The sequence below is a fragment of the Serinus canaria genome, chromosome 1A (assembly GCF_022539315.1).
Source record: "Serinus canaria isolate serCan28SL12 chromosome 1A, serCan2020, whole genome shotgun sequence".
In the NCBI taxonomy this organism is placed as follows: domain Eukaryota; kingdom Metazoa; phylum Chordata; class Aves; order Passeriformes; family Fringillidae; genus Serinus; species Serinus canaria.
The window spans coordinates 39,396,909-39,416,124 of NC_066314.1; the positions used below are offsets into that span (position 1 = coordinate 39,396,909).

At 35.7% G+C, this 19,216-nt stretch overlaps 1 protein-coding gene across 1 annotated transcript in view; it reads left to right on the forward strand.

The window, feature by feature from the left end:
• TMTC2 (transmembrane O-mannosyltransferase targeting cadherins 2) overlaps positions 1-19,216 on the forward strand; it is a 242,120-nt gene that overhangs the window by 212,026 nt on the left and 10,878 nt on the right. The window contains exons 10-11 of the mRNA XM_030238179.2: positions 1,008-1,122; positions 7,570-7,633. Coding sequence (XP_030094039.1) covers positions 1,008-1,122; positions 7,570-7,633 — 179 coding nt within the window. The remainder of the gene's footprint in view (positions 1-1,007; positions 1,123-7,569; positions 7,634-19,216) is intronic.

Sequence of the window (19,216 nt, forward strand, 5' to 3'; positions counted from 1 at the left end):
TGTACTCACAGAGACTAAATGGTTGAATTCCTTAAAAATGTTGTTGCAAACATTGACACATTTTACAGATTAAGTGTGAAAAAGCATTAAAATGAGCAAAAATAAGGCTGAGTATCTTCCAAATTCATTTTTTCACCTTCTTCAAAGGAAAACTCATTTTTATAGCGTTCTACTGTATGTTACATGTTTTGTTTTGAGGAACTGTACTTCAGTTAGAGCTTGGTTAATGCTAAACTATTCATTCTTTTCAGTTTATTCTTGGTTTAATGATAATGATAATTTCATTTGTAAAATGTGAATCATTTTAGCCATCTTCTATATTTGTTTAATGTGAGAGGTAAGTATCATATACAAAACTTTTTTAAAGCTACCTGTTGTGATTCTTTTAGTGTTAGTGAAATAAATTATAAAATACCAGTCCATTAAGGTATACATGTACATGTAATGGTTTCACATCAAATACAATGTAGAATTCTAAAGCTGAAAAAATGCTATCATGTATGTTTACAAAAATTTATCATTTTATGTGATTTTGGGAAATGCTTCTAAAACAAATTTTGGGGTATTCTTTGGGAATGTGTTTAATTTGTAGATACTATTTTATTTCAATTTGTTTTGAGGAAGATCATGGTAATTGTATAGGCAGAAAGGCATGTTCTCAAATGTCAGGCTTCTTGGCATTTGAGAGTATTGTTTCTCAATATCTGAGTTTTACTCTATCATTCTCAATTATGTCAAATATATATTCAAAAAATTCTGTTATTCCTTGTCATATTTATTGCAATTTTTCCCGCATTGACTGTATTTTAAAGATATTGAAATGCAGAACAGATCAGAAAATAACTAAACATTGAATCTGATACATTGGTTTATTGCTTGGTTCATTACTTTGGTGTTTGGGTTTGTTTGGTTGGGGTTTTTTTGTGCTTCTTTTTCCTAACTATACTGTCTGAAGTGTATTAAATCAGTTATTTCCTGTGGGCTGATGTTCACACACTCCATTGCAGGTCAGTTCCTCCTAGAAGAATCCCGCCTGATAGAAGCAGCTGAAATGGCAAAAAAAGCAGCTGAACTTGATAATACAGAATTTGATGTTGTTTTCAATGCAGCCCATATGCTCAGGTTAGTGCTTGTACATCTGCCTCACTTGATTTTCCTCTTCTTTTGGAGGAAAAAAGTCCTTATAGCCTTTGCTTATGCAGGATACTTTTTAAAGCCCAGCAACTCTTTTGAATAATTCAATATTTTTGCTAATAAGATACAAAAAAGTGGAATTAAATTGTTGCAGCATTTAGCATTTCTTAAATTCTATTTGTTATATAATAATTTCCTGCCTTCAAAACTTCTGTTTTTCACAAGCAGGTAATGCATTTTGCTTGCATATGAGAACAAGTCTTTCTTTTGTGAAGAACCTTCTGTAAGATTTCCTTTCACCTGATTTTTAAATTTTTAGTGTGCATATCAACTGAAAAGAGGAGACCATATTTCTCATCTGGATGTAAATAGAGAATATTGAAAATTTCTAATAATATCAGTAGGGAACATTATGATAATTAGAAATCTAAATATTCCCAGGCTGATAATTACTTTGAGATGCATGGGAGCACTTAGTGATATTCTCAGAATCTGTGATTTAAAATGTAGTCTTATATTTAATTGTCTTCTGCCTGAATAGAACAAAGCTTTGGACTCCTATTTTAGCTTTTAAAGCTGTCAGGCCTGGTTATTCAGTAACATTAAGCTTCTGTCTGTGAGTTTAACATTATCATTAAACTCGCATTACTGTAATAGGTATCCTCCATGCTTATTTCTAGGATAACTATCTAATTATTGTCTATTGTCCACTTAACAGCTATAAGGATACTTGATTTCATTTTGATGGTATCTAAGCATAGAAAATGCATGAAAAACGAAATTTAAAAAAATATATTTCATTAGCACAAAGCAGTTCTTGAGATAATTTCTCTGCTGAAGCTATCTTACTTAGGCTCCTTTATATTTTAGCATTTTAAATAAGAAATGAAAGAAAAAGAAGGTTTATAGGTTTAATAAATCTGCTTTCTCTGTGAGCACTGAGTATAGCATTTGAGGTCTTTGAAGCACATATGTTTACATCTGGATATGAGTATTTTTTCACTTTTAAAGTAATAGCTGTGGTGCTGTGGTGCTGTATGCTGCTTGATCTGGTTGGAAGTGCACTGGTTTTGGGAGGCCTTGACAAGCAATGAGCTTAGTGATTCTAAGCTGCATTCTCGATTTTTACTGTAAGTGCAAAGCCAAAACAAAGAAAATGCACTAAACTGAAACACTAAAAAAAAATAATAGGCCTGCTTTAGTTTAGCTAGAATCCCATGTGCTCCTTTGGGATACCCAGCTGATCTAATTTTTCACTTAATACTCAGCTCTCTTTGTGGAAGATCATAATGTCTTCCTGATACTCTCTGAGAGTCTAAAGTAGGATTTAGAGTCATGGTGGCAAAGCTGAATTCAGTGCTGACAAGTATTTGCTCAAAACCCCGTGTGTTAGCATCTGACTGATGTTTGCTAAAGGTTACAGTCTTGCTGTCCATCCTTGTTCACTGCTTTACTTAGCAATTAATTCAAATATATTGCTTCTGTGATACTTGTTGGACAAGGGCAATGCTTATTCATTCATTGTAACAGAGCAGTTACAAATCCACCAGGAGTCTGGCTCTTCAGAAGCAGATGATTTTTAGGATCTTTAGAGCAGTGGAGGGCTGAGGTGATTCCAAGAGGAAAACAGATACCAAGACACAAAGGAGGATAGAAAGAAGGGAGTTCTCCAACTGGCACAGAGTGACACTGCTAGAAACAGAATGCTAAAGACAGTCATAAATTAAAGGCTGACATAATTTCAAGTAGGTGACCAACTGCTCTTTAGGTACCCTAGAGAGCTGTAAGAACTGACTGGTAAGTGAGTAAGAATTTTGAATTAACTGCACAGCTGTGAGATAGAAAATACATTATAGAAGTTCACAGAGCATGAAAATGAAATGACTCTTGTGAGAGACACGGGATAAATTTTAAAGACGTGTTGTGGAATAGGAGACAGAAATTGATATTAATGGGGATGATGCAAGGTTTCCAAAATGACTGTAAGATAATAACAGAAGCTTAGATTTTTATATAGATTCTGATATTTTCTTTTTCGGACCAAATATTTTGCACAGTGATACATTTTTGAATTAGGAAGTAATCATCTTTCCCTCCTCTGTTACTGCTGTTTCCACCATTAGCCTAAGGAGTGTCACGAGACTCAGAAATATGAAGACATTTCTTGGTTTACAGCTGTTTTGGATAGAAAATAAATATACTGTTCTCTCAAAATGCAATTTATTTTGCTAGTCTAGTGCTAAAATATTTTCCTTTTTTTTTTAAAATCTCCCTACTTGCTGAGAAAAAAAAATGCAACCTAAATAAAAATGAACAACTTCTCGATATTTAGAACTGGAGTGCTGCAAATTAGATTTCTTTTTCTGAAATTTGCAACAGAATTGTTAACTGGATCCAAATGCAGTAGCTGTATTTATAGATAGCCTGTTCTCAGTTTAGCAGTCACAAGAAGAATGTCTGCTCTTCCAATCAGATATTCCAACATTACTGATTTCCTCTCTTTGTGACTGAATCTGAAGTAAAAAAAAATAATTACTTAGTTCTGTTTGCATTATTGAGAGACCTCCCCTTTCCTAATTACATTATAGTTATTAATTTATTTTTCCTAAATGACTTCTGTAGCAACCCATTAATGCAATGCAAGATGATTCGAGTCATCTGTAAGAGGGGGGAAATGTGCGATGAATGCAATTAATTTCTTTGCAACAGTCTGGTAACTTTTAACTTGCATTATACTTGTCTGTAAAATTCATTTTCTCAACAAATTTGTTTTCCAGACAGCTTTCTTCAAGGGTCATGCAGCCATTTGGGTGGTTCAGTATGTGGTCATGTGGTTTATGTTTGTAGCATTTGCAGTGCTCTTGCTTAGAGGAGTTTGAAGTCTCTCAGCCGAGCAGTGAGGCGTGTGCGTGACGCTGCTCCGTGGCTGGAGCTTCCGTGGCTGAGCCCTGCCTTAGCAAGGGCTACAGGACACTTTGCTATCCTAGCCCAGGTGAGCTGCCAGGAGCAAGGCAACTCATGGGCAGCAAGGACCACGTGGGTGAGGGTGTGATCGTTTCTAGGATGAACAATGGCAGTGTGGTGGCACCGCCATAATAAGTAGAAACAGGAACAGAATTTCACCTTGCCTCCACATGAAAACAGATTTAGGAAAAAGACCTCTTTGCTTCAAAACACATTTTGTAGGAAAAATTCATTTTTCCAGGCTTTTGTGAGAGGGCTTGGTTCTGGGAAAATCACGTGTGACATGAAGTTACTGGATGTTTATTGGGTGTTGAAAACAGAAGTCTAAATTAGAGCAGTACTACATTACGTGGTCTTGATTTTTCAGTGATTTTCTGCAAGGGTATTTTGGCTGTCCAGAATACACTGACCATGGTATCATAGGCACAACTTAACTCTATGTTATTGTCTGAACAGATTATATTAATACTATATTTAATATCTTAGTGCTGAAATATACAAGTATGTATGGTAAAGCATATAGTCTATACAGATTTTTAAAACAAAAAAGAACAACTGTGGATGAATAGTTAATTGTAATAGAGCAGCTGATTATAAAACCTGATAATCTTGTTGTTACACAAAAAGGTCCATTAAGAAAGCCATTCGGCATTTTAAAATAGGAATTGCTGAAGAAGATTTCTTTGTAGGTGTGCTGGCATCTATGATTCTACTGTAAAAATCAACAGTCTGAAGCCTTGTACCAAGCAGCAGACATGTTAAAACGAACCCTTTCTCACTCACATGTATCTAAATCACTCAGCATTGGTGGTGTTTTTCTCTTACAACAGTATTTTTTCCAGTGAACAGTGTAAAAATCAAAATGAATGTAAACTGATTATAGCTGGGTGTCATCAAGCTCATTTTTAGGTGTCACTGTTAATCACCTGGAGCTAAATATGGGGAATTGTTTGGTCTGGAAGCCCAGGTTAAGAGATATGAGAGAATAAAAAGTGGGAACATTTTTTCCCTTAAAACAAGACTGGATGCTAGTTGTTAGTGGGAAAAATCAGATAGGTTTTCAAGGGCAGTTCTCATGAAAAGATTTAGAATAGAGGTTAAAATTTAGCTCATAACTATGAAAAAGACTCTCTTCTGAACCCCTCTTTGCTCCCCTTACTTCCTCTCTTATTTTTATATCAACATTTTATCTAATATTTTACTCTAATGTGAGTTATGGTACTTTTAATAGTGTCCTTCCATTATTTGACATTGATCCAGAGCTCTTTACTGCTCAGTGGCATAGGGTTACTGCAATTTCCTACCTCTGTGCCTTTAATTTTTCTCAAGGGAAAGCTGTTTCTGGGCTTAACATAATTAATTTCTAGCTTAGATTTGCAGTGGAAATAGGAACCAGAATTCTTCAGCATCTTAGCTAAAAAAATGGTTGCTGAATGCCTCAAAAAAGGAACTAGCATTTTTCTGACCAGGTTACTGTGTTGTGCATTCATTTCTATAAACTGTTTTTAACAGGGAACTATATATTCAAACTGATTTCCACTTGGCAATTAATGCTCCTTGTTCCAAGATGTACATGTGGCAGGAAAGCAAGCCGTGTATTTCCACTGGCCTAAAGGGGGGACAGGATTTTAATGTGTTCCACAGTCACATGCCAGCAACTCTTTTTGGAGGTGAAGTGTAGCATTTGTATTTGCCTCCTGGGAAAGGCACCTTGTTTATTGTATGTTATTTCACCACTTAAGAAGTGATTTGTGTCCTGACAGTTTGGAGCAAACAGGGGGAAAAAAAAAAAAGCTCTGTAACATGTTTCATTTTACAGTGCCTTGCTGTAAATCCTGAAATTACTAAGTATGAGATTGTTTTTTTTTTGCAATCATTTCAAGTGCTACTGATGCCCAGCAGGAGTGATTCAGAAGCAGGTTGAATGAATATTTTTAGACATTCAATCATTTCTAACCACTGCAACCACTGAGTCAATGATACATGTGCAAAGTAATTTAAAACAGTTAACAGGTATAAACCAGGTTCTATTTAGCAAATTGTTAGCCATGAAGTGGTTTCAGCTTGCACAGGAATTACGTGAGAAACTTCAAAGGGATTATTATCCTTTCTCCCTTTCTCCTCCCAAGACCAATAGCTATAAAAATATGTTGTTTGGGATTAATTGCCTATCCATGTATGATGTGGCTAATGTTTAAAATCTGTATGGATAGAAACAAAATTAGAACATAATCTGATACCAAAGCATGTAAAGGCTCGTGTAATGATCAAGGTAAAATAAGTGCTCAGTTGATTGATACTTTTTGAACTAATAACTGTTTGCAAAAGCAGGAAAAGAAGGAAAAAAAAAAAACTCAAACAGCCCACCTTACAGTCTTATCCTTGTTTTCTAATTTTTCCATTTTGTATCACAGAAATGCAGCTGTGATCACATAACAAACACAAATATGTTGAAGATCTCCTGTCCTAAGTCTCCTGTAAAAGGACTTAGCACTTTGATTCATGGGAAAATAGCAAATAACTTTAGCAGAAGATAAGTAGCCTACCTGAGAGTCCTGCTTGGTTGTTCTTACAGATTTGCCATTTTCCCCTTGACATGTATGTGATCAACTGATATTCATTGGATTAGTGGCCAAAATGGATAGTCAAGGGGAAATTAAGAAGGTGGAGACAAAAGGAGAAGAGAGGAATTTGAGAGAAGTGATAAAAAGGGCCTGTTGAGACAAAAACATATTTGGATTTCTTTGGCAACAAACTGCATTTTTGTTTGAAGACCTTAAACTAAAAATTCAGGAGAAGAAATAAATGCCAAACTATGAGGAGCATGTAGTTGCTGACAGCAGTAGTAAGGAGAAGAAAAAGTGTTGAGCTAATACTGCTTCAGGTACCAGCAACTCATTCTCTTTGAATATGAGATTTACATTTAAATGCCTGCTCAGAATTATGTGAGTAAATGTTGAAATCAGAACTCTTTCCTCAGTGTATTCCCTCAATCAGGGAAACCTAGTTTTTAGAAAACATTATGTTCCCTGGCTTTTTTTCCATTTATTTACTGGAATAATAGTGGTTTTGGGAGGGCACAAAGTGAGAAACATTGTGTTATAATATACAGTTTCAGAATTTAAGTATGTCTGATAACAAAAAATGAGCCACATTTTCTTCTGGTGAAGACTGGTATGTCTGTTTTTGCCCGAGATGAGTGTTCAGACTTCTGTATTTCTTTCCATTATGTACTAATATCATTTCAGAACTAAAAAGAAAATGAAGTAAGCAAAGAGGAATTGTGCTAATGAACATTCTGAACTGTAGGAAAACTAGAATTACATATTTTGTGCATTTGTTAGGGTAATATCCTTAAACAGCAGGGAGTAGTTGCAGTGTTTAGTTTTTAGCTATGCCTTTTCAGGTATGGTTTCATTTTAACACAAGAAAAATGAGGTGTAACTGTGTTGTTCTTTTCCATCCTGATAGACAAGCCAGTCTTAATGAAGAGGCTGAGAAATATTATGAAATGGCAGCAGGATTAAGACCTAATGTAAGTACATTCTTCATGATATCCATTACATAAGTTGATGAACGTGCTACGGTACTGAACCCTTTGTGTTGAGAACTTCTTGCTGGAGCATTTGATCTCTCAGCCTGTTATAGATGTTCTTTTAGTAATTAATTGTTGGGTGTTTAGATGAAGCTGTTCATTTGTCAAACCAATCACTGCGCTTTCAAGTTGCCTCAGTGAAGTGATCTAGTCATAAGTCTTGGCCAACATACGTGGAAAAGACTTCTAGATTTAGATTTATTTATCTATGTTTCAATGTGCTAAGTTTGGAAAGCTTCTCCAATTCCATCTCTTCACTAGTAAACGAGAATGAAAGGCTATCCTGTGACCCATATTTTAAGGAATTCTTAATAATACATTTATGCATTTTCTTCTGTCATGAACTTCTGGCAAATGTTGTTCAGCAAACGTAAAGATGTTTATCTCTGCTGTAGTTGTATATTGGCAAAGAAATACTTATTGTTTGAGCAGTTATATTTAGCAGTAAGTGACATGCCTTTTAAGAAGGGAAGCTCATTTCCAATTTTCATTGCATCAGGAATTAAAGAAACAAAATACTTTTTACTTACCATTTTTTACTTAATATATATTTCTTTTCAATTACCTCAACATTTTGAGAAAAAATAATGAGCATAAATGGGGCGGATTTTTTTTTAGATACATAACACTTTGTCTATACAATAAATCAAATCTAGGAAAGTTTCTGTCACAGAAGTCCATAGTGCCAAATTCAAGGATGCAAGTCAGCAAATGTAGTTAAAAAAAAGGGAAAACCCAAGTCTGGAAAAACCAAAACTTAGAAGAGCTTTCAGAGCTAAGAATCAAAAGCAATAAGAAAATATAATAAAAAACCCATAATAACTTATTCATATGAAATTACAGATTTTCATACTGTCTCTTAAAAACTTTCAAAACACTACTTATTTCATTACTTCATACTTTGTGAAATAACAATAAAGACTTTGTGATTCATAATGCTTGCATAATGCAAGACTCTTTTGCCTTTTTATCTGAGAGGATACCTTAATGTTGAAAGTACTCCCTCATCTTCTGCAAATTGGTACCATTTTTCTTTTCTGTGCTCCATTGTATGCTCAAAATGCTTCTCAGAAACTAAGAAATAAGTTTATTGTGTATAACTCCATATAAATATGGTTTTATATTTGAGGTTTCTCAGTGGGCTTTGGAGTGACTGACAGCAAGCTCATAGCAATAGTACTCTAAAGGTTAGGTACTTCTGATTATTGGGGACAAGCTTTACATGTTATGGCCAAAGTATCCTTTTTGAAGAATAAGATTGTCAAAACACTTTATTGTAGAAACTTTCTTCTAACTTTGATTAGTGTAAGTAAAAATCTAATAGGTACTGCTGTTCAGCTTTCTTCAAATGATGATTATACTTTAATGTTCTAGGTGATAGTTTAATCTTCTAGCTAAGCATGGCGTGCATACGGTTTATGACTTTTTAGGAATATTTTATTGGTGCAGAGTGGGAAACTTGTATCCATTTTCACAGCCATTATCAACTTGCTGATGACTTTACAGGAGTCTGTCTCAAAAATGTAAGCAAAACCACAAGTAGTCATACGTATTTTTCTTATTGTTATTAACTCTCAAATTTGCCATACCAGTTTCAGACTGGGAGGAAAAGAAGCCACTTGAGAAGGCTTACTTGGTAGTGAGCAGTTTAATGCATACATGGTATGACAGAAGCTCCCCATCTTTCCAAAGTAAAATGGAATGAAAATAATTGAAGGACTGTGTGCTTCATGGCTGCATCTGTGCCTATGAATTAAATGTGCTTAGAACTATTCTCTATAGTTGCTGATTGAACCAGGTGCTTTGAGTGTATCCAGGTATTATCCTAGAGACTGCAGTGGCCCAGGCCAGAGCTGTGTAGAAACCATACTCACAGCATGAAAATGCCCACAGTTGATTTTGGTATTTTGTATGTGGCCTGTGCATCCTCTCACTGTCTAATTGATATGAAGGATCAGCAAAATTACGTGAGTCAAGATGATAACAAATTATCCTTAAATAAAATCAGTGTTGAAGGATCTTTGTTTGGTTGGGTTTTTTTGTATCATTATTGGTCTAGAAACGTTTCTTGATAGAAAATTCAAACTACTAGATGTATTATTGTGATGTAATATGCAGATTCTTACCATTCCATGTATGTAAACACATACCTTTATGTATGCTTGTGTGCATGTTTAGCTGTTAGTAGGTCTCTCCCCAAATTACTAGTATAATTAAGTGCTCAAAGGGTCTGTTTAACTAGAGTCTTCCTTCTGGTGCTTTAAACAATACTGTTTCATATGAATGAATTATGGAACAGCATCCCAGGTAAACTGGGACTCTGCTTTTTTTCAGTATGACTTTTTTTCCTTTGGTTCCGCAGCCACTTGGCTGGATCCCAAGTTGAAGATCCATTTCTTTGTTATGAGCTTCTTTCACTGTGCCAAGTCAATTAAATTATCACTTATTCTTTAGAATAACTTTAGACCGATGCTTCTGAGAGATTTTCATGTAGCACAGCCTGAAACAAAACTCAGATTTCCACTTTCTTACATCTGTTCCTTTAGAAATATAACACTTTGTATATCTCTAATATCGTGACTGAAAGATAAAGCCCTTAAGAGCAATAAGAGATTTTAGTAATGCTGCAAACACAATCTTTTACTGATTGTTAGTGATTTTTTTATACTCGTTTAACTATCATGACACAGTTTTGTTCTCAGCATTCTATCTTCCTTTTGCATCCCTTTCTTTGGTTTCTCAACCATTCTTGTTGCTTTTGGAATGAAGCAATACCTTGTGCACAAGGATTCTTCTTCTGCTCCCTAATGTTTAAGCCCTTTGGATCCAGAAACTGCTCTGCTGAGCTTTTCTACACCCATGTCCAGTTTAAATGGCCATCTGATTTACTACTTTGAGAGATACTTAATTGGCTATTTTAGTGCTTTTTCCAGACAGCAGTCTCCACTCTTGCTTTGTCCCTTTTATTTCAGTGTCTCAGAATGGGAGAACAGCAGTGAGCACCAATGTCCCTGAATGTCTGAGTCACATTCTCATTTAACTAATCCATTTTTAGAAAAGTTGTGACTAAGGCAGCTAAAAACATTGCCAGAAACACAGTATTCAGTTACAGAAAATGTAACTTCTCTGAAATTTGCAGGCTATTGTTTTAAAGAAATCAAGCATAAAAAGATTTTATTTTTGCAATATTGGGGATGATTCATTTATCACTGAACTAATTGTGAGAGGTCTGAGAATACAGTGTATTTTTTTCATTACAAGCCTTATTGCAATGAATGAAGTATTTGCAAGAAAAATATACTCAATAAAGGAACAAGGGAATACAGCAAAGGTGTGTTAAAATGTATATCCACATCTTGAATGCCATCCTTGCTTTTGGATACACATTCTGTCTGCAGATGGTAAAAGAATTAAAACATTTTGATACAATAGCTGCACCAATGAAAAGGAGCTTGGATGCAAATTAAAAACAAGTCTGGCTGTATTAGTGTTTGAGATATAGACCTAGCTGTTTTCTTAATAATGTTCACAGTTGGCCTTATTTACAGTAGGTGGGGTATTTATCCTCCAGGAAAGTAATTTCCAGACAAATTTCAGAAGAGCAGTATTTTCTGTAGAACACACTGCTGCTTTGAAGATGAGAACAATTTGTCTTTAACTTTACTAAAGAAGCAGGCATTCTCAAGTTTATGTCTATTTTAGCTTTCAGAGAGTCAACTTCCCTTGGAAAACCAAGAGGTAGAGAGGAATCCAGGAAGCAGTTCAGAAAACAAACCTACTTTTATTTGCAATTTCTTACAGGACTGTCTTTTCTTCCTTCAACTATGTAGGTGACCTACGGAGATTAGCCTCCCTAGCCCCTTGATCTTTATGAATGCTTTCCAAAAAATACGTTACTGTATTGTGTGTTGTACCATGATCAAAACAAAGTAATTTTAGAGCCCTCTCAGTGAGAAACACGTGTTTGTTCTAGCAGTGCTGCCTTGAGTGTACATTAATCACATTAGTCTGATTTTAATAAATTCAGTTGCATGAAGAAATGAAACCATAAGTTTCTTGGACATTTATACAGTAATTATTCTGTGTGAGAATTGCTGAAGAAAAGCTGTATTCAGAGATGATTTCTGGGTGCCCTACATATTGTAACCTTCACAAACCAGGAAATTGTTTTAACAAGTTGTTAGGCACTCTAAAATGTGAGCTTTAAGCTTGCTTTGTTGTGGAAAAATCAGGCATCCGGAAACTGCCTTTAAATTGCCAGTCTTTTACAAGTGTGTGAGATACCAACTTAAGCTTCAGCCTTTGTTCAACTTTTAAGATATCATTTGTGTAATAGAGCTGCTTTTCTAATTTTTTAAGTCTGAGCCTGAAGCAGCCAGTCATTAAAAAGCTGCTCTAGAACCCCCACATATGGCCAATGGCTTTTGAGAAGAAAGGGCACTTTGAAGTGTGACCTCAAGAGTATTAAATGAAAGAGAGCTCACCAGAGCCTTAAGACTTTGAGCCACCACCTTGAGCTGATTGGCTTAGGAGCATTCCTCAAGGAGGTGTCATGACCTGTAAGTCACTACCATCCCAACCACATATTAGTGCTGCTTGCAGTCTGGAGCTCATGACAGCTTTAAGCCCCATGTCATCAGCACATTGTCAGATGCAGCTGTTTCCACTCTACCACTTCAAAAGGGCTTGATTAAATGTCTTACTATAACAACATACATAAAGACACACACGGAGAGTGAGGGGGAAAGGAGAAATGTACCTATAAGCAAAATAAATACAATTTCCACTAGATGGTTTAATCATGATGTGGGGGACTAAACCATTTTTTGACTTGAAGGGCTTATGTAATCACTTAACACAATATCATATTAAAAAGAAGTTTCTACAAGTGCTTCTTTAATTTTTTTTCCCCAACGCTGGAGCAAAGATTTCATGCCAAAGGCTTCAGGCTTGCAATAAGCTCTACCTCAAGCTGTCTAACTGGTGAAAGAAGAATGCTAGTGATTTCTACATAATTGACTGTAATTTCATAGGCACCTTAGAGATAACACGCTTTCACTGCCTTCTTAAGGAAAGTGTTCATAATTCATGGGATTTATTCATGGCAGGACTTCTAAAAAAGAAATACTTCCACTAGTACATACATCTTTAAAAAATAAAGTAAATATAGCATTTTTGTCTTGAAACATCTGTAATCAAGATCTACGTTATTATAGTTTTTTTCGTTCAATGTTTCTGTGCCAAATTTCCTATTTGATTTTCTCATGAACATTCAGTAATTGCCTCTCGTAGCTTTACCAGATTTGGAGTAATTGTGAGGGGAAAAAGCGTAAATGCATTTTGCCAGCTTTGTTAAGGACATGTCCTGTTATTGCCAGGGAGAATTTTCATAAACTTTTTTAAGAGCTTCTGCTATGTTAAATCTACTGATGATGCCAGTAATGGATGGTCTAACAGTGATTCTTGCATTGTCTGCCACTGATCCTCAGCTGACAGAAAAACTGGCTACACTGGATCCAAAGTCACAGCTACACTGCCCCAGGGATACAGCAGATCCCTCACTAGCCATGTCTCTGTTGCTCCTACAGCTGTTTTGAGCAGGTCTACCTAGTCCCTGTTATTCCAATAATAATTGGAGTAACTGGAGTGCCTTGCCATCCATTCTCCTGGTTCCTGGACCATAAAGCTGACATAATTCCCTAGAAAAACAGTATATATATATATGGTTTTAACGCTGTGTATTATTGTCAATAAAACATGGCAATCTACAGCTGCAAATCCTTGCTTTAAAATGTTGTTCTGCCTGTTTACTTCTTCATTCAAAATAATGAACACATGATAATGTTTTAGCTTTATCTACTGGTGATACAGCATGACCACAGAGCTAAGTACAGCAGATCCATCTATTTAGTTGTCTGCCTGTACTGAAAGGGGAGCAGAAGGAGCTTCTGTTGGACTGCCTGTGCCCTCTGAGATGCTCCCATCTTCTCCTGCCCTTTGTCAGGGCTGCACATCTTCCTACTACCAGCACCAGTTGCTGCTAATCCCCTGATTGTTTAAAGCTTCTTCTGTGGGTTCCTTCCAGCCCAGCAGCACTCTTGGCTTCCTGAAAATGCCTCCTTTCTTTGCTCCTGTTAAAGGTGTGAGGAAAAAGAAAACTTCCCAGGATTCAGTTCTTCCTCTCTTCCTGCTGAAGACTGAACCAGTTGTTACATGGCGTGTAGGATTTTCAGGCACTAAAACAGGTACTATGGCTTCCTAATAAGAAGAATAGGCAGGACTGATGAGAACTGTTCCAGATGACATGTTTTTAATTTTTTTTTTTATTTGAATTCAGACAGGTCCAGGGGTGGGATGCTTAGGCATGGAGTAGCTCCACTGGAGGAGGAGATAGTGGAACATCCTTATTGAAGAGAGGACATCACTCTCTGATCTCAAAAGGCTAAGAGAGCCCTTGCTTGGTTACTGTAAATTGTTTAGACTGTCCATGTTGAAACACCATGAAAAAAATGACTCTGAGATTTGATATCGAGTATCTGTGACATTTTTCAGTCTGCATAGTGCAAGGGTGACCTAGCTTAAAGGTTGTGCAGAACAGAAAAATTCAAGAAAATTACCTGAAGGCAAGATTCCCTTCATTTCAGGTATGAAGACTCTTCAGTATTTGCACAGAAATGGCAATATTTCCCCATGTAAAGAGTTTATCCATGCACAAAGTCTCTGTGCTCCTCCTGAGCTTTGTAAAATCTTATTAGTCCCCAAATCAATTTTCTTTTGTTGTTGTTTTGCTTCACCCCTTTCAGGTCCTTCTCGTCTGGGGCTAAGCCCAGGGCAGATACATTATTTACATTCAGCTATTTTGGGCAAAACAGTGTTTATTCTTTTGAACAAAACTATTTCTTTCTGTATTTGCAATTATATTTCTTCGTGGCCCTCCAAAATATTTTTATTACACATTTGGGGTGGTTGTTGTGCACAATTGTCAGCTTCAAGACAGGCTTCTGTGTTGCTCTGAATCTTAAAGTATTCCTACTTCAGCAGAGATTAGTGTCTCCCACCTTAAAAAATACAGCAGAAGAAACAAAAAGCCTCATGTAGTGTTTTCTGTCCCTGTGATCTCCATCGAGGGACAAAGAAAGAATACAGGCTGCTGGAATGGAGATATTTACCTGTACCTGAAATACAATATCAGAATGAGTTATATAATTTGAAAACCGATTTACTCAGCTGTGGAAAACACTGAATTTCCTTTGGGAAATACATGAGAATATTTATTGCCTTACTGCAGAAATTTGTACATGTGCTTTCTCCTGCACTGTAGCAGCTCTGTAAAAGCAAAGATTGAATGTGCTTTTGGGCAATTATAGAATACTTAAATCTAGTTCTCAGTATTGTGATCCATCATTGTGTAAGATGCGGAGGATCAAGCTGGAAATCCTATCATTGCAGCTCTCATTTTCACTTTTGTGAGAGTTAGGTTATGGGAAGTTGATTTGTACTCTCCTGATTATACAAGCAGTTAAACACAAATGTCTAAGATCAATTGGTTTGATCAGTGTAATTTGTGAGCTTTGAAATTGAATTAAAATGCATTTAAGTTGCTGTTTATTTCCCATCTAGAATAATTTGTTGTACATTGATATTCTAATCAATACAGAGCTATTTTGTCTGTGCAAGTTCTAAATGACTGAAATGAAAATACATTCATTCAAGTTTCTTCTGCTTATACAGATATTGCATTGCAGTAACACCATTGACTTGTTTAGAGTTGCTTCTGTTTCTCCTGCACATGTGAGATAAATTGGACTCTGTATGTCCTGATTTCATGTGGAAGCATGCAAGCACCTATGAGCTGTCCTTAGCCTAAAGTTTCCCAAGCAGTAAGCTGCATACCCAGAAACACTCAGCAAAGTAAGCCGGAAACTCATTGTTATGGTAATTCAGAGTGTTTTTAATTTCACTTTTAGCTATAAAAATGTTTACAAATTTCCCATAAATATTAGTCCTTCTACAGTCTAATTATTGACATAAGGTATTTTCCAAGTCTTTCAACTTCATGAACAGTGAAATGTATAGACATGCTTTTACTAAAAGGGGAAACAAATGTTGGAAATACGCATCTATGTACTAGCTCCCATTTTCTAATTGATTTAACCTTTAGAACTCCATTAAGTAATCAATTACTCTTACCAAGAACTGTTGAAACAGTAATTTTGTGCTAAGCATGTAATCTGGGAGAAGCAAACTCTCTGATAATTCATATGCTATTTACTTAGCACACTGGTCATACCAGGTTTTCAGTATGTCTGATGGCAATCCCTTGTGTTCTTGCTAATAGAGTCTTTTCTTCAGATAAAAAACCCCAAAGTACACCAGGGCTCTTTGGTTAATGCAGCCGTTTCCATTGTTGGCTCTGTTGCCCACAGGTTCAAAATGTTATGTGACTAAATGTCCAAAAAAGAAAAAGACCATGTTTTCACAAAAATCATACATGTTTATTGTTAGTTTAGTGTGTTTCTCAAGAAGTTAATTGGCGAAGTATTAATTTATATTAATTTATAGATTCTGTTTTCTCTCTGGGCACCTACCCATGTTATTGCAGTACCATTAGGTGATGTAATCCTTGGATAGTTCGTAAATTCTCCAAAGTGAAGGCATTCTTATACCAAATATTACTTGAACTATTTCATTGTCAAGACTTTGATTCAGATTTTGTAGGACTGTGCCTCAGTTAACTTGAATGGAAATCTCACATTATTTTTAATATGTATTTTCATTATGCCAATCTTTATCTCATGTATAGATATGTTCAGTCCACCATCAAAAAGGCTTAAAGAAAAAAAATATGTAAAGTCAGCTAGGTCTGTACTTTGGAGTGCAGATTTGTTTCCTATATCATTTTTGTGTTTTTCTTCCACATCTTAGTAGGCAGATATTCTTTTTTTCCTGTGCTTAATCTTCAAGAATGAAAGAAATTGCACAGTGTTTGTACTCAGCTGTGACGTTAATTTACTGAATAATTTGAAAACTAGTTTTTTGAAACTAATAATAGGAAACTAAATAGTCTAGATTTGTACTATTCAGTTAAATAAAACAAATCATTATGCTTTGAGATGATGAGAGGTAGTAGTTTGTGAAGATGCTGAAATTGTGGAATTGAAGATGGTGTATCATGGACAGATTTATGCACTTGGTTATGATTTACAGTCTGATAGTAATATGGCAGGGGATACTGTGCTGCCTACATCAGTTCCTGGAGAGAGCGAGATTGCCTTTGCCTGGTAAATTTGCCCTTGGTGTCAATCAGAAATAAAGTGCCATGAAATAGAGAACTCACACCAGCAGATTAGCATTTCAGAAATTAAACCATCTGTTTGAACTCAATTAAAAGAGAATCCAACAAGGCTTTTCCTAATAGAGTTTTCTATTGCTGATTCTAGAAACAGTGCAAGGGATTTATCACGCAATTAGAACTCATGAGAATGTGACTTTAATGCCCATTAAATAAACCCAGCAACTACACATTCTCAATAGGATGTTTTACAATAAATAACTTCCTAATTTTCTTGCTAATCTGTATTTTTGATGTATTTCTCAATGTCGGAAAGATTTTTAGTTGTGTATTGACATATCCTACTAGATTTTTTTTTCCCCCACAAGTTCTCGAGAAAGTTTTTCTCACAAGATGGTTTTGCTGCAAGTGTCTTTTCCCCCACCCTCCCACACCTTTGGGTTGAATGTAATTTCATGCATAGAGGAGAAATGCCCTGTAGTGAGGCTGGTTTTGGTCTGAGATCTGCCTGAGAAGAACTGTACATTTGGCAGGTATGAAGTAATTTGCTTTGAATTTGTCTTTAAGAGTAACTTCAGTATCAGTTTGAACTGACAGTTTGCCTCTGAAGGTTAGTCTAGAGATCAGATGCCTGCAAATGAGAAGGTGCAGTGGGGAGGGGATGGAGAGTTGCTTGTTTCCCCCAAGAAACAGTCCCTTTTCGAGACTGTCTGAACCCCAGTGTTTATTGGTTACCTCTTCATTTTGCATTCACGTGATCCTGTTTACCATAGTTGGTTTTACTGAAGTGCAATCCATTGTACCTACCCAACTGAAATGTCTCCCATACAATGAACAGCTTTATTACTAAGCTGAGCAAGTTTTACTAATTCTTCAGGTGATCCAGGAAGGATTGTCTTCCTTAACAATAAATAACTTTAATCCAACATTATGGTTTGTAACAGTGCCAGTTGCCTCAACATCTGGCTGCCTCAAGTTCATTGCAAACAATTACAGCATGAAGGAAAATATAAACTTCTTCCAAAAAAGCAGCAACAGTAAATAAAATCCACAATAAAACCCCTAGATTAAATTCCATAGGAAGTTTTGCTGTATGTCTCTTAGATTCTGTGGAGGTGAATGATTAATACATTTATGATGGAGTTACTTGGTGTAGTTTTATTGCAACTCAGTACTTCTACTTCATTTTTTCTGACTGCATTTAAATGCACTTAAAATTATCAGACATTTTCTGTCCTATTTGAAAAATCGAGGATCCTTCATTAATTCTGTTTGGAAAATTCTATTCAGATAGCTACAATGCTAGAATTTTTTTGCTGACTAGTTTACAAGTTGAATGTTTTAGCCATAATAGAGGAAGAAAGTGCTCTCTGAACAGAGATTATAGAAATTGCACAGGAGACAAACTTTTTGGTTTGGGCGGAAAAATGAGCTTGAACAGAAAGTTCAGTGGTAGAACACTAAGTTAATTTTTGTGGGATCCTGTGGTGTTCCTGTAGAATGAGCGATAGGTGTAGTAAAATTGAGGCAAAATAATCTGAGTCATCAACTACAAAATAGAATTGCTTAGCAATTCTACTGGCTCTGGATTATACTTTGCCCCAGCCATAAAGGGCTTTTCCTGGTCCAGTTTGCAGCAAGCATCTGGTTGCCCTGAATAATTTCTAACACTGAATTTCAGAAGCAGGAATTGAACTTTGATTTTTTTTGTGCTAGTCCTGCAAATATTAATTGTCCTCTTGTGCCTTTAGAAGTAATTAATTTAATACTTTTACAAAAGGAAAATATTATTCAAATTGTTGCTTCACGCATCCATTTCTTAAAACTTTATTTTGACAAATACAGAAAACTTCTGTTTGATAAACAGCATTTGTCAGCATATGCTGCATCAAGTGCAGTCTTTCAGAGTAGAATGTGTAACCACTGAACATGTCTTGCTATTATTGATATTAACTACTGTAAACACATGTGTCACCATTCAGATGTGGTAAATAAGGCTACCCTAGCTACAAGTTATTTTGGTTTTTTTAGAAGTCACAACCTTGTAAAAGCCTAGTGAGCAATTAGTGGTCTTACTATTAACGATCAAAAGACCAAATTTTAACAAATGCAGCCCTGAAATCTTGAAGCTGTAAGAATAAAAATGAAATCCGTGTACTTACTGTGGAAGTTAATAATTTTAATATGTACTATGCATTTAATTGCTAAATTAAATGCATAGTACATATGTA